We start from the raw sequence: 12,797 nt of genomic DNA, 5'->3' as shown, positions 1-12,797 counted from the left end.
AATCCACACTGGTCAAAATTTTAGGGGACAACTGGTGGGTTGGGTAATGCCCAACCCAAATTGATTCATCTACGTCACAAACCCTATTACTAAGATTTAGGTAGAACCTTAGAAGATGGGCAGAATGACTAGAAGTGCCAAAGGCCTATGAGGATGTCTCCCATGATGTAGTGTTTTCTATATATAATACAGAAGCTGAGCCCAAGAAACATCAAAAACACTGTTGCCTAAGTACAAGCTGCACAATGACAGCACCAGTGTCAGTGAGGATGTGTGAACTGTCAAGGCCTTGTGCCTGGATGAAGAGCTACAAACAATGCTATGAGAGAGGAAAATGCCCTGAAAGTTTTTCCAGTTCAAAGTAGTCAGATTTAAACAACTGAGCATATGAGCAGCAGTAAATGCATTAGGCAGGCACATATCACATCAGTAATGAAAAAAGGGAAGTCATGAGTTAGAGATATGGGGAGCAAGTGGGATGAGTTGGAAACAGAGAACAAGGAGTGTTTATGATGTAAGAACAGTACTTTAGTATACAATTCTCAAACCAAACTTCAAAATTAAAATATCTTTTGTGTGCTGCTTCCTGCTTGTGTTTTACATCTCAGATTGTATGTTTTAAAGACTCTTGAGGAATCTGGACTTCTATGATCTTGTTCTTATGGTTTGTTTACAATGTCAGAAGGTTTGACATAGCATTTCTTCCCGACTGCCAAAGCAAGACCTTTCTTGTTATGCTATCCATTGGCCTTGGATTTGTGGCTATGTTCACCTTGTGTAATGGGAGAACATACCTATCCTGTCAGCTCGTGAGCACCAGGCATTTCCCTCCAAGTGATTAGTAGTCTCCCTCAACATCTGGTCATTTCTTGCATGTCTATATTATCCTTGCATACTCAAGGTGTTCCTGAAGTTTAGGGGTTGTTCTTGCACTAGTGCCTCACCAGCGCTCTTTTATCTAATCCATCCAGATAGGTCTTGGCTACACTTTGTTATGGTCTTTTGCCTTGGCTGGTGACAGATGCCAACAGAGCCACACCACACACTGTAGAGTGACTGCCTTTCATCCTCTGTTTAAGCTCTTCCTCATCATGTTTCCTTCTCAGGATACTATGTCTTCATCTGGGACATCTTCCTGGACCAACAGATTTGATAACATAACTATGTATCATCTCAACATTTGTGTGAAGTTACATTGTCTATACTTGTTGTGCTTCCCTGTCTCTTAGACTTTAAGCTGACTCAAAACAGATATATCTTCATTTTTATACTGAAAGTTTATTATAATATATTTTAGTTTGTAGTTACTCGTTACACATGTACTAAGCATATGAATGTGCATCAAAATGGACATTGTTTTATTATACTGAAATAACTCTTGTATATTTTTCTGGTTACTCCACATCAGGTTCTTGTAACCTACTGGCGGTTTTGCATTCAACTTATGTGCATGAAAGACTTGTAAACATAAGCAGAATATTACCTGGAATTACTTACATATGAAAAAATGTACAGGGAGTTGTCAGAAGGAGAAGACAGAAAACCTCACCTAGAGATTTAAGGAGCATAATGGTAAGAACTGTATCACTTGAGGTAGGGTATCTTGGCATTAAAGAAATGCTTTATATGTTTCCATCATGCTACAGATGTGTAGGGAGACTGAAGAGTTACTTTTAGAGTTTTGTAGGGAAGAGAATTTTTGAGTCCTGCAAATTGAGATTATACAAATGACAAAAAGTAACCATAAATATTTTCATAAATATATGTATATTCTTTAAAGTCATAGAAATCTCATTTTGTATTTAATTATTTGGTGGCATCATGAATGCTTCAGTCAACATCCCCAATGAAATACTTCTAAATGCCTAATATTTTACTAAGTTCTTCAGTACAGAAATGATTTAAAGTAAAGAATCTTTCACAACCCTTACCTCTGGCCTCATTCTTTGAGTTCTCACTCATGGTAGGCAAGCATTCTACTACTGAGTTGTATTCCCAGTACTATTTTCTTTTTATTATTATTTTTTCTTTTGTAGGATCTTTTGCTAGTTCATTGATGATTTACACATGAGGACAAAGTGTTTTGGTTGCATTCACCCTACTCTCCTCAGATCTACTTTTACTATTGACTCTCACCCAGCTTTAAAGAACAATATATACAATTTAACTTGTGCTGCCTATATACTTTTGTGTGTGGCCATCTACTAGAGTATATGAGGTCATCATACTCATGGCTACACCATTAAAACCCTGATTATCCTCCCTAGTAGCCAATCCTCAACACTGGACGGCACCTCAGCCAGGAATGAGGCTTTTGTTATTTCTAGTTTTTAAAATAAGTGACAAATTTTTAGATTTTTTTTAAAATTTTCACTTTGCTCTATAAAATTTTGATACATGTATATAATGTATCTTAGTTGTAATCAGTTTACACTCTCTGTTTCAACTTCCCCTGCCATACCTACTCTCATATCATCCTTGCAATTTCATGTCCTCCTTTGGCAATTTTTTGTTTATTTAGCATTGTCCATATCAGTTCAGTAGGTGCGGTACATAGGTGTATTGGTGTGGGGTCCTCCAGTTTGGCATGAGGAGTCTTTAACTAGATCAATATGAAGCATAAATTAGTGTGCTAAATTAGTGCATTTAGTGCATTAAAACTAATAGCTGCAATCTTTGAAATTGAATATTGTCTGACTCAGTCTCCAAACTCATGGGTCATGAGATTTCTTGTGTGTATATGTGTGTGTGTGTATGTGTGTGTGTGTGTGTGTGTGTGTGTCTGTATGTGTGTGTGTTTAAGAAAGAGAGTTTTCTACTGAACACCATCTCCAACTACGTTTTTTCCTTAACATATGTGAAATAAAAAGTAAAATGGAAAGTGATAACTAAATAACTTATTGAATATCTTTCAAATATATACAAAATTTATTAATGTTGAAAGCACAAAGGACTATTCAATGTACCTAGGTATTAGTTGTTGTCTTCCTACAGGTTATTAAAATATTTTATAGATATATACTGATTATAAAGGTTAACTGAAAGCATTAGAAACAGAACAGACTGTAGCGATTATACTTCTTTAAAACCCTTTTGTTTTGGTAATGTGCAGTATATGTCAGATATAAACTGAAGGAAAGATATTAAAGAGTAAATATATGTAAATTTATATGATTTTGGTAAGATAATTTATTTCTAGTGAATTTATAAAGTAGATTTGAAAAAATCTTACTTCTTCTTTTTTTTCCTGTTTTTACTTTGAAAACTAATCCATAAAATTCTTATGATTTTCATCAGATTTAATTTAATAATATTTTCATTATCTTTCACAGATCAATGAAACATTAGGATTATAAAATTTTATGTAATTGTAAAACTTTATGTAATTACATATAGTTTTATGTAAAACTATATGTAATTTAAATGATATAACTATTAATAAAATGTATGAGAATACAGACTCTATTTTAAAGTTAGAGATAATTAACTTCCTGTCTGCAACCACACTGAAGAGCAGCCTCCCTACCCTGGGTACACCCAGAGACAGTGTGACCCCCAGAAGTTCTGACACAATCAGGGTCCCAGGTGAGAACCCCCCTGCCCCAATACCTGGCTTAACTGGGATCCCTCCTCATCCCCTGCCCAGGGGTTTAGAGGTTGCAGGACCTCCATACTGCTGGAGACACACTTTCATTTTGGTCCACCACTACATGTGGAAGCACACTGCATGTTCCAGCCCTCCTACTGCCCCACCCAGAGACAGCATGATCTAAGAAGGTCCATTAGGCTCTAAGGAGAAACAGACTCCAGTCAGAGACAGCAAGGCCAGTTAACACCAGAGAAAACCAGTTGGCAAGAGGCAAGTGCAAGTACATAAGAACAGAAACCAGTGTGACCTGGCACCATCAGTTTTCCCACCACAGCAAGCCGTGAATATCCTAACACACATGGAAGGTAAGATTCTGACCTAAAATCCCATCTCATGAAGATGATAGAGGACCTTAAGGAGAGAACATAAATAATTCCCTTAAAGAAATACAGAAGAACACAGATAAACAGGTAGAGCCCTTAAAGTAGAAACACATAAATCCCCTAAGAGAAATACAGGAAAACACAATCAAAGAGGTGAAGGAATTGAACAAAATCATCCAAGATCTAAAAATGGAAATACAAACAATATAGAAATCACAGGGGAGACAACCCTGGAGAAGGAAAACCTAGAAAAGCGATCAGGAGTTACAGATGTAAAAGCATTATCAACAGAATACAAAAGATAGAAGAATGTCAGACATAGAAGATATTGACAGAACAGTCAAAGAAAATAGAAAGTGCAAAAAGCCCTTAACTCAAATCATCCAGGAAATTCAGAACATAATGAAAAGAATAAACCTAAAAATAATAGGTATACAAGAGAGTGAAGATTCCAAATTCAAAGAACCAGTAAACATCTACAACAAAGTCACAGAAGAAAACTTCCCTAACTTAAAGAAAGAGATGGCAATAAATGTACATTAAGCCTATAGAACACCAACTAGATTGGACCACAAAAGAAAATCCTCTCATCACATAATATTCAAAACACTAAAAAGACAGAACAAAAAAATACTATTAAAAGCTGTAAGGAAAAAAGCCAAGCATATAAATGAAGACCTATCAGAATTATACCAAGTTCTCAATGGATTCTCTTATAGCCAGAAGATCTTGGTGAGCTGGCATGCTGACCCTAAGAAAACACAAATGACAGCCTAGGCTACTATACACAGCAAAACTCTCAGTCATCATAGATAGAGAAACAAGATATCTATGACACAACCGAATTTAAACAATATGTTTTTACTAATCCCGCCCTATAGAGGATAATAGGAGGAAAACTTTAACACAAGGAGGGAAACTATACCCAAGAAAAAGCAAGAATTTGCTTTTCCCATAATACCCAAAAGAAGAGAAACACACAAACATAATTCCATCTATAATAACAAAAGTAACAGGAAACAACAATCATTGGTCCCTCATAGCTCTCAATATCAATTGACTCGGTTCCTCAATAAAAAGATATAGGCTAACAGACCAGATATGTAAACAGGACCCTTTATTTTGCTGCTAAAAGGAAAAACACCTCAGTGACACAGTCAGTTACTACCTCAAAGTAAAAGACTGGAAAAACATTTTCCAAGCAAGTGGTCCCAAGAAGCAAGTTGGAGTAGCAATTCTATTCTCCAATAAAATGGACTTTCAACCAAATGTTATTAAAAAAAAAAATAGGTACAGAGCTAAACGGAGAATTCTCAACTGAGGAATCATGAATGGCCAAGAAGCACCTAAAAATGATCACCATCCTTAGACAACAGGGAAATGCAAATCAAAATGACCCTGTGATTTTAGTTCACACCAGTCAGAATGGCTAAGATCACCAACTCAGGTGATAGCAGATACTGGCAAGGATGTGGAGAAAGAAGAACACTCCTTCACTGCTGGTGGGATTGCAAGCTCATACAATATCACTTTGGAAATCAATTGGCCATTCCTCAGAAAATTGGAAATAGTTTTACCTGAAGGCCTGGCTATAACACTAGTGGACATAGACAAAAAGAGTTCCAACATATAACAAGGACACATGCTCCAGTATGTTAATACAAGCCTTATCTATAATAGCCAGACACTGGAAACAACCCAGATGTCCCTCAATGGAAGAATGGATACAGAAAATATGGTACGTTTATATAATGGAATATTATATACCTATAAAACAATGACACCATAAATTTTGCAGGCAAATGGATGCCATTAGAAAATATCATCCTGAGTGAGGTAACCCAGTCCCAAAAGGATACACATGGTATGTACTCACTAATAAGTGGATATTAGCTCTCAAACTCCAAACACCTGCAATACAACTCATAGATGAAACATCACAAGAAGGAAGGCCAAAGTGTGGATGCTTCAATCCTGTTTAGAAGAGGGAACAAAATACTCACAAAGGCAGATGAGGGGGGAACCTGGCAGGTAGGGTGGAGGGACAGGGAATAAATTGAGCAGAATCAGGTATGGGGAGAGAAAGTAGAGAAATTCAGAGGGCTAGGAGAAGAAAGAGAAATATTTAGCAAAGGAGAGTGGGAAACAGGGGTAGCCACTACAAAGTCCCAGACACCAGGGAATCGAGATGCTCCCAGGAACCATGGGGGATGACATTAGTCAAAATACCCAACAGAGAGGAGTTAGAATCTGAAGAGACCACCTCCAGTAGTTAGACATGGCTCCCAGTTGAAGAATGGGGCCACCCACCCATTTCAAAATTTTTAACCCAGAATTGTTCCTGTCTACAGGAAATAATCTCCTTCACCTCCTTCAGTCCTTCCTCTAACTCTTCCATATTGGTCCCTGACCTTAATCCAGTGTTTGGCTGTAAGAATCTTCATTTGTCCCAGTCAGTTGCTGGTAAAGACTCTCCAAAGACAGCCATGTCAGGCTCCTCTCTACAAGCACAGTATGTCATTAGTAATAGTGGCAGGGTTTGGTGTGCATGCATGGCATGGATCCCAAGTTGGGTCAGTCACTGGGTGGCCTTTCTGTCAGTCTTTGCTCTATTTTTATACCTACATTTCCTTTAGACAGGAACAAATCTGGCTTAAAAATATTGAAGATGGGTAGGTGGCCCTCAACCTCAATTGGCGGCCTTGTCTATCTACTGCAGGTGATCACTTCTGGTTCCACTTTCACACTGTTGGCCATTTTGACTAAATGTCATCCCCATTGAGTCCTGATAGCCTCTCACATCTCAGGTATCTGAGACTTTCTAGAGGTTCTCCCTGACACCTAACCGCCACTGCTGCATATTTCTACTCATTTTCTTGGCCTTCTGTGTGTCCCTACTGTCTTTCTCCATACCTGATCCTTCCCCTCTTTTTCACCTCTCCCCTCCTGATCTCACAGACTTTCCTACTTCCATCCGCCTCCCACAATTAATTTCTTCCACTTCTATATGGATTTCAGGTATCCACACTTGGGCCTTCCTTCTTGTTTTACTTCCTAGGTTCTGTAAATGGTATCATGGGTTTTCTGACTTTTTGGCTAAAATCCACTTATTCATGAGTACATACCATGCATGTCCTTTTGGGTCTGGGTTACCTCACTCAGGATGATATTTTCTAGTTCCATCCATTTGCCTGAAAAATTCATGATGTTCTCATTTTTAATAGCTGAATAGTTAACCAATAGAAATAAGAAAGAGTGCTAGAAATATGACCATACATGCAAGACATACAAATCAGAAATGTGATGCATTAACATTAACATCAACATCCTTTCTGTAGTCATAGTAAAGTAGAATAGTCATATTTGGGATGAGGTCTGACAATCCTGCAGGCCTCGTCTTAACACTGAATTCATCCATGTGTTTTAATTATGATGCATTAGTGTTTTGACTTCATTTTTAATTTCTTTCAGGCAATTCCTATAACTGTAAAGGCAGCGACAATGAAATTGTATTTCTTATTGCTTTGGATCTTTCTTCATAATAGTCAGCATGTAAAATGTCTGTTTCCTTAAATGAAATAACAGCTTTAAAATTATTGTTATTACAGATGCTTCACTAATTTTGATTTTTTAAAATTTTGTTTCATTTGTACATGTGGTTATTTTGTCTGCATCTTTGACTATATAACCTGTACCAGCCGGGTACTGTGGAGGTGAGAAGAGGGCTTTGGATCATCTGGGACTGGAGTTATATATGGCTGTTAGAAGCCATGATATGTTCTGCAATTGAGCCAGGACCATTGGAAGAAGAGCCACTGATCTTAACAGTTGAATTTCTCTCTAACCCATGTCTTGCTAATTTTAAATTCAGTTTTTTACATTATAGTTAAATTTTCAGTTGTGCATGGTTTTATATATTATAACCACATAGTTCTTTGTTTTATTTTGAAAAATTTTGAATATATGATAATGAACACTTAGATAGACAGTTAATTTTTAGGTATATAGATTTCATTCTGATAACTGGCCTTTAACATTTTCTTCCCTTTGTGTTGGAATTAAATTTATGGATGGCTGCATGCCACATAAAATCCATTTGCTCCTCCTGCCTGTTTAATGAGAGTCTGGAAAATGTACTACAGTTCTATAAAAGGTAAAACTCTCACTTGAAATTTGTATGGTTAAAGTTGTCTAACAAATTATACTGAGTGTGGTAACCCAAACCCAGAGGGGAAAGTGCCACATTTCTTCCTTATTTTTGCTTCTAGAAATGTGACCCTATAACCTGGAGCAAAGGAAGAAGCCAGGAAATTAGAAGGCATCTTGGGGAGAAGGGAGCTCTAGAGGGAGTTAGTAGGACACAGGTCCTATGAAGAGGGAAATGGGGAAAAGGGAAGAGGCTCTAACTGGGGAGGGCAGAGGAAGGTAATACAAAGGGAGAGGAAGGAAGGACAGATACACAGAATTAAAGCTGCTTGAAACTACCATAAGGAAATATTGTTTTATATTATTACAGAAAAGTAGATCTACTATGTATGTTTGTATATGGAGTTTAAATTGAGTTATGCCACATGTGGTGATGATTCCACTAATGGTTACAGACTAATACAAATCAGAGTGCCATGGGAAACCTCACTTTGTGCTGTTGGTCAGAGGAGGGAGCTGAGAGACTCCCTAAACAATTTATGCTATCACCATTGCCCTTGGTTATCTCTCAGAACATGAAGGATAGATCCTGTGGCTGAAGGCACCATACAGTTTAGACAGAGGACTATGAGGACTCAGACTGGAATTGATCTGGACACCTTCTCCTCGGAGACAAGCTCTCATGGTATTGGAAGGAGCTAATAAATAAGCTGGTAAGGGGAAATAAAGTAATCAATGGTTCTAACCAGCTGTAAACTCCGTGAACATCAACAATGACCAGACTGGCAAGACAACACAGGGGTTCAGTGGTGGTATTTTAACCTTGAGGTTGACCAGTAGTTGTTTAACTGTACTTAGGGCCCACTAATAGAAGGAAGTTCATATAGAGCACTGCAAATTTAGCCAACTACTACTGCTTAGAGAGTCATAGACTGGAGAGTAAAACCTGTTATTGCCTATTTGGTACATCAGTATAATGTCTAACTACATTCTATGTTCTTGTCTTTATATATCCATAGGTGTGTGTAGCTTATAGCCCTCATCAAAGAAGCTTCTTTCTGTAGCACATAGAGACTATAACTGGAGTTTATAATTCACCAAACTGCATAGAATAAGCAACTGGGGTATGTCTTCCCAAACGGCACATTTCTAACACAACCCCTAAACCGAAGGCTCAGGGATTCCCATGGAAGAAGGAATGAAATCACTGCAAGAGCCAGATGACTAGGAAGTCTGCTGGGAGACAGTGTCTTCTAGTCCTGAAACAGAAGCTGCATTTGTGAAATGTCGGCACTGGTTTGAGTTTTATGAGCCTTCACATATATGCAGTATTGTGCATTTTAAGTAAAAAGTATTGTAGATGGGTATGCTAGTTACTTTGTGTTGGTATGACATATCATCATGACTAAAATGACCTGAGCTTTATGTTTCCAGAGTGTGAGCCATAATGGTGAAGGAGGCATGGCTGTATCATGAAGTTAATAGAGCATATATTTAACTGTATGTGGAAAGAAGAGAGAGCAATATGAAAGTGGGACAAAGCTATAAACAATCAAAGACCACCCTCACTGATGTCCTCCAGCAAGGTTCTATATGCCAAAGATTCCAAACCTCCCAAACAGCATTGCACCTGGACACCATGTGTTAAAATGACTGAGCTACAGGAGACATTTTTGTCTCCAATCATCACTGTAAGAGACAGATGCACGAACTAGAGAAAGACCTGTCACTAGACATGTCACATGGCACTGTATATTCACTCTTCTTGTTCTGTGTCTAAACCAAAGATTCTGCAGTTCTGGATAAATCACATGGCAATGTGTGATGTCTTGGTTACTGTTTTTCTTTATGTGCTTAGCACTTCAGGGTCCTGTCAGTGGAAGCAAGCAGAGAATTCTGATTCCTTGTGATAATATGTCCAGTAGTAACAGCGTCCAACTTCTACAAATGCTTCTACAGATGTTCCAAGTTGTTACTTAGGCTCTTACCTTTGTAGTCAGATAATAAAGCAACACAAAACAAGTCAAGCACAAAAAAATGCTTTAAAGTTCTTCCATGTAATTTAAAGACTGGAAACCTAGTTTACTGACAACATGCTTGCTGGGAGTGCATGTGGTTTCATGTTTAATTTCCAACACACACACACACACACACACACACACCACAGAAATTTAAACAGTTCAATGGTTAGACTCAGATGGTGTTTCTCCAAGTATTTCTTCACGTATAATTTGAAAACACTCCCAAAAATCATGCTTCTGAGCCAACAAAAGGTACCAGTGGTCCATTTGATGAGTCCAAGGATGCAATCTCCCTCTGGTGTTAGAATGAACATCTTATCATTTGTACTTCTGAAAACAACCAATAACAAAGTAAAAAGCCTACAGCATAGAATTTGGGAACTTGGGAGGGGTCAGAGAAAGGCAGCAGGAAGAGGTAGGAGGGAGAAGAGAGGGGGAAAGCAATGTAGTTTTATTTCAATGAAAATTTAGATCAAAATTGTCGAGGGTGTGTTTTTTCCCAGCTGGGTTGTCACAGATATGTTTCCCAGCATCTAGTAAATAACCTACTGTCCAAGATCCTGCAAGTAATTTATTAAACTAAGTGGGTCGCACAGATTATAATGTTAAGAATAAGGAGGACATGCGGAAATGAGAGTGTTGGTAGCAAAGAGTCATAAAACTGACTACAATATATTTCACATCTTTTGATATTATACACAAAATAGTGAAACATAAATTTAGAATATAGCCAATTATAGAATAAAATGAAATAGCCACATAGTATGTAGCATTCCCTTTAAAAGTAAGGCTCAGGATATATAAGTCCTGGCTGATCTATAACTCACAACATAGAGCAGGTTGACCTATAATATAATATGAATTCCCTGCCTCTGCACTTATTCACCAGGACTCCAGGAGACACAGCCATGTCTGGCTCAGTAATTCAAATTCTCTGTGAAGTAGCATTTATAAAGTGGGTCTGATGAGATTGTGGTTCCAGCATTTGATCTGTGGAGGCAGGAAGAACAGGAGTTCCATGCCATCCTCCTTGCATAGGGACTTCAAGGGCAGCTTGGGCAATGTGAGATCAATCCTAGGAGGAAAGCATAGCAGAACCAGCTACAGTTCTGGTCTCCAGTGCAACCCAGTGAAAGGGGAGTAATTCCAAGGCCAGGGCAAGGATGCCTGGGAGATAAACTGGAATATGGTTTTGATCAAGTAGTATAAAAACCAGGCCTTGCCTTAATGAAGGGCTACTTTCTTGAGCCTCAGTGGAGACATGACAGAGCTGCACAGGAAAGGGTCAGCACTGTGCAGGCTTGCTGATACTGACTTGGCAACCTCCCTGCAGCAAGCAGGACAGAAGTACTTCACAGAAAGGACACATTTCACTGACTGGAAGTGAATTGAGGGGGTGAGCATGGTGGCAGCCACAGCTCAGAAAATTGAGGAGGAAGGCCTTCTCACACTGCAAAAGGTAAAGCTGGCAATGAGAAGTGAGGGTGTCTTGTCTATATACATTGTCCCTGGGGGACATCAGTGCCTGCCCCACCAGGACAGAGAGTGGGTTAGCTTGTTCTGTGGACAACTGAGCTCTCTCCCTGTCATCCAGACTCTGGAAGCTGGAGTTACACTTAATCTCCAGCTACACAAGGCACTGCCCTAATTTCACCTTGACTACAAGGAGTGCACACAGGGTGGCTTCAAGACAGCAGCTAATTCAGCATGAACACATACTTGGTATGTTTCCAGAATGGTATGGTGAATATTGAGGACACTGTGACCTGGCTCAGTTGTATCTGTGACAAACTTGCACTTTCAGTGAAAGGAACAGGCTGTGAAACCACCTAGAGTGGAGAACAGGAGTTCAAGATACAGCTGTGGGAGTGTAATGGGGCCAGTTTAGGCTGTTACCCTCAGCCTACTGGGGTTCACAGAGGTGACAGCAGGTATAAGATGCCATCAAAATGTGGAGTAATGTGGTTTCAGGACTGAGTAGCACAGGTGTTTGAAATAACATGTAAGGACACCTGTAACCCTTCTGTGGCTAGGTGTCTAGTTTAAATTTGTTATCCAGTCTTTGTGAGAGGGTCCCACAGCAGCTCCCCATCTGTGAAGCTCAGCAAATTGCTTGGTGGCTCACTGAGCACTTGGCAGCCTGCCTTTCCAGGCCTAGAACACTGCCAGGAACATTTTAAAAGGAGGTCTCAATAATCTATGGTTTGAAAGCCAAGAAAACTGGTTCTACCCCAGAAATACCAAGGAGCTGTAAAGTGTTAAAGGAGCATGGGAAACAGGCCAAGGAAGAGGGCCTTCATCATTTGGGCTCATCATGTACAAGTTACAGAGTCACAGGACAGTGCTTGTGTCTCCCTCACACCATGCCTCTTACTTTGCTGTGCATTTGGCTAGTTTCTCATGGTCTAGAGAACAGAAAAAATGGCAGGAATTGTTCCATACACATGGCTTCTACATTGCTAAAAATCTGAAGACATGGCTATAAATGAGTGTAGATACCTAAAGAAGGAGAACATTATGAAAATGTACACTTAGCATGTGCGAGATGTATACATTGATTGTCCTTGTCAGCATGATGGGTCATTATTCACATTAATTCTGGTGAAGCATTTCTTGCTGCTTCCACTGTACAATGGAGAAAATCTTTCTTAAAGTTCC

At 38.9% G+C, this 12,797-nt stretch overlaps 1 protein-coding gene and 1 long non-coding RNA gene across 2 annotated transcripts in view; both read left to right on the top strand.

Moving 5' to 3' along the window:
* Nucleotides 1–4,575, top strand: part of LOC143438431 (uncharacterized) — a 52,150-nt gene extending 47,575 nt beyond the window's left edge. Inside the window, exon 9 of the mRNA XM_076923979.1 lies at nt 1,409–4,575. Coding sequence (XP_076780094.1) covers nt 1,409–1,465 — 57 coding nt within the window. The 3' untranslated portion in view covers nt 1,466–4,575. The remainder of the gene's footprint in view (nt 1–1,408) is intronic.
* Nucleotides 4,576–8,699: 4,124 nt separating this feature from the next.
* Nucleotides 8,700–9,683, top strand: LOC143438428 (uncharacterized). Its single transcript, XR_013107270.1, has 3 exons — nt 8,700–8,831; nt 9,138–9,242; nt 9,553–9,683. It is a non-coding gene; the product is annotated as an uncharacterized LOC143438428 (long non-coding RNA).
* Nucleotides 9,684–12,797: the final 3,114 nt, after the last annotated feature.

The sequence above is a fragment of the Arvicanthis niloticus genome, chromosome 25 (assembly GCF_011762505.2).
Source record: "Arvicanthis niloticus isolate mArvNil1 chromosome 25, mArvNil1.pat.X, whole genome shotgun sequence".
Taxonomy (NCBI): domain Eukaryota; kingdom Metazoa; phylum Chordata; class Mammalia; order Rodentia; family Muridae; genus Arvicanthis; species Arvicanthis niloticus.
This window is presented reverse-complemented; position numbering and strand designations above follow the sequence as displayed.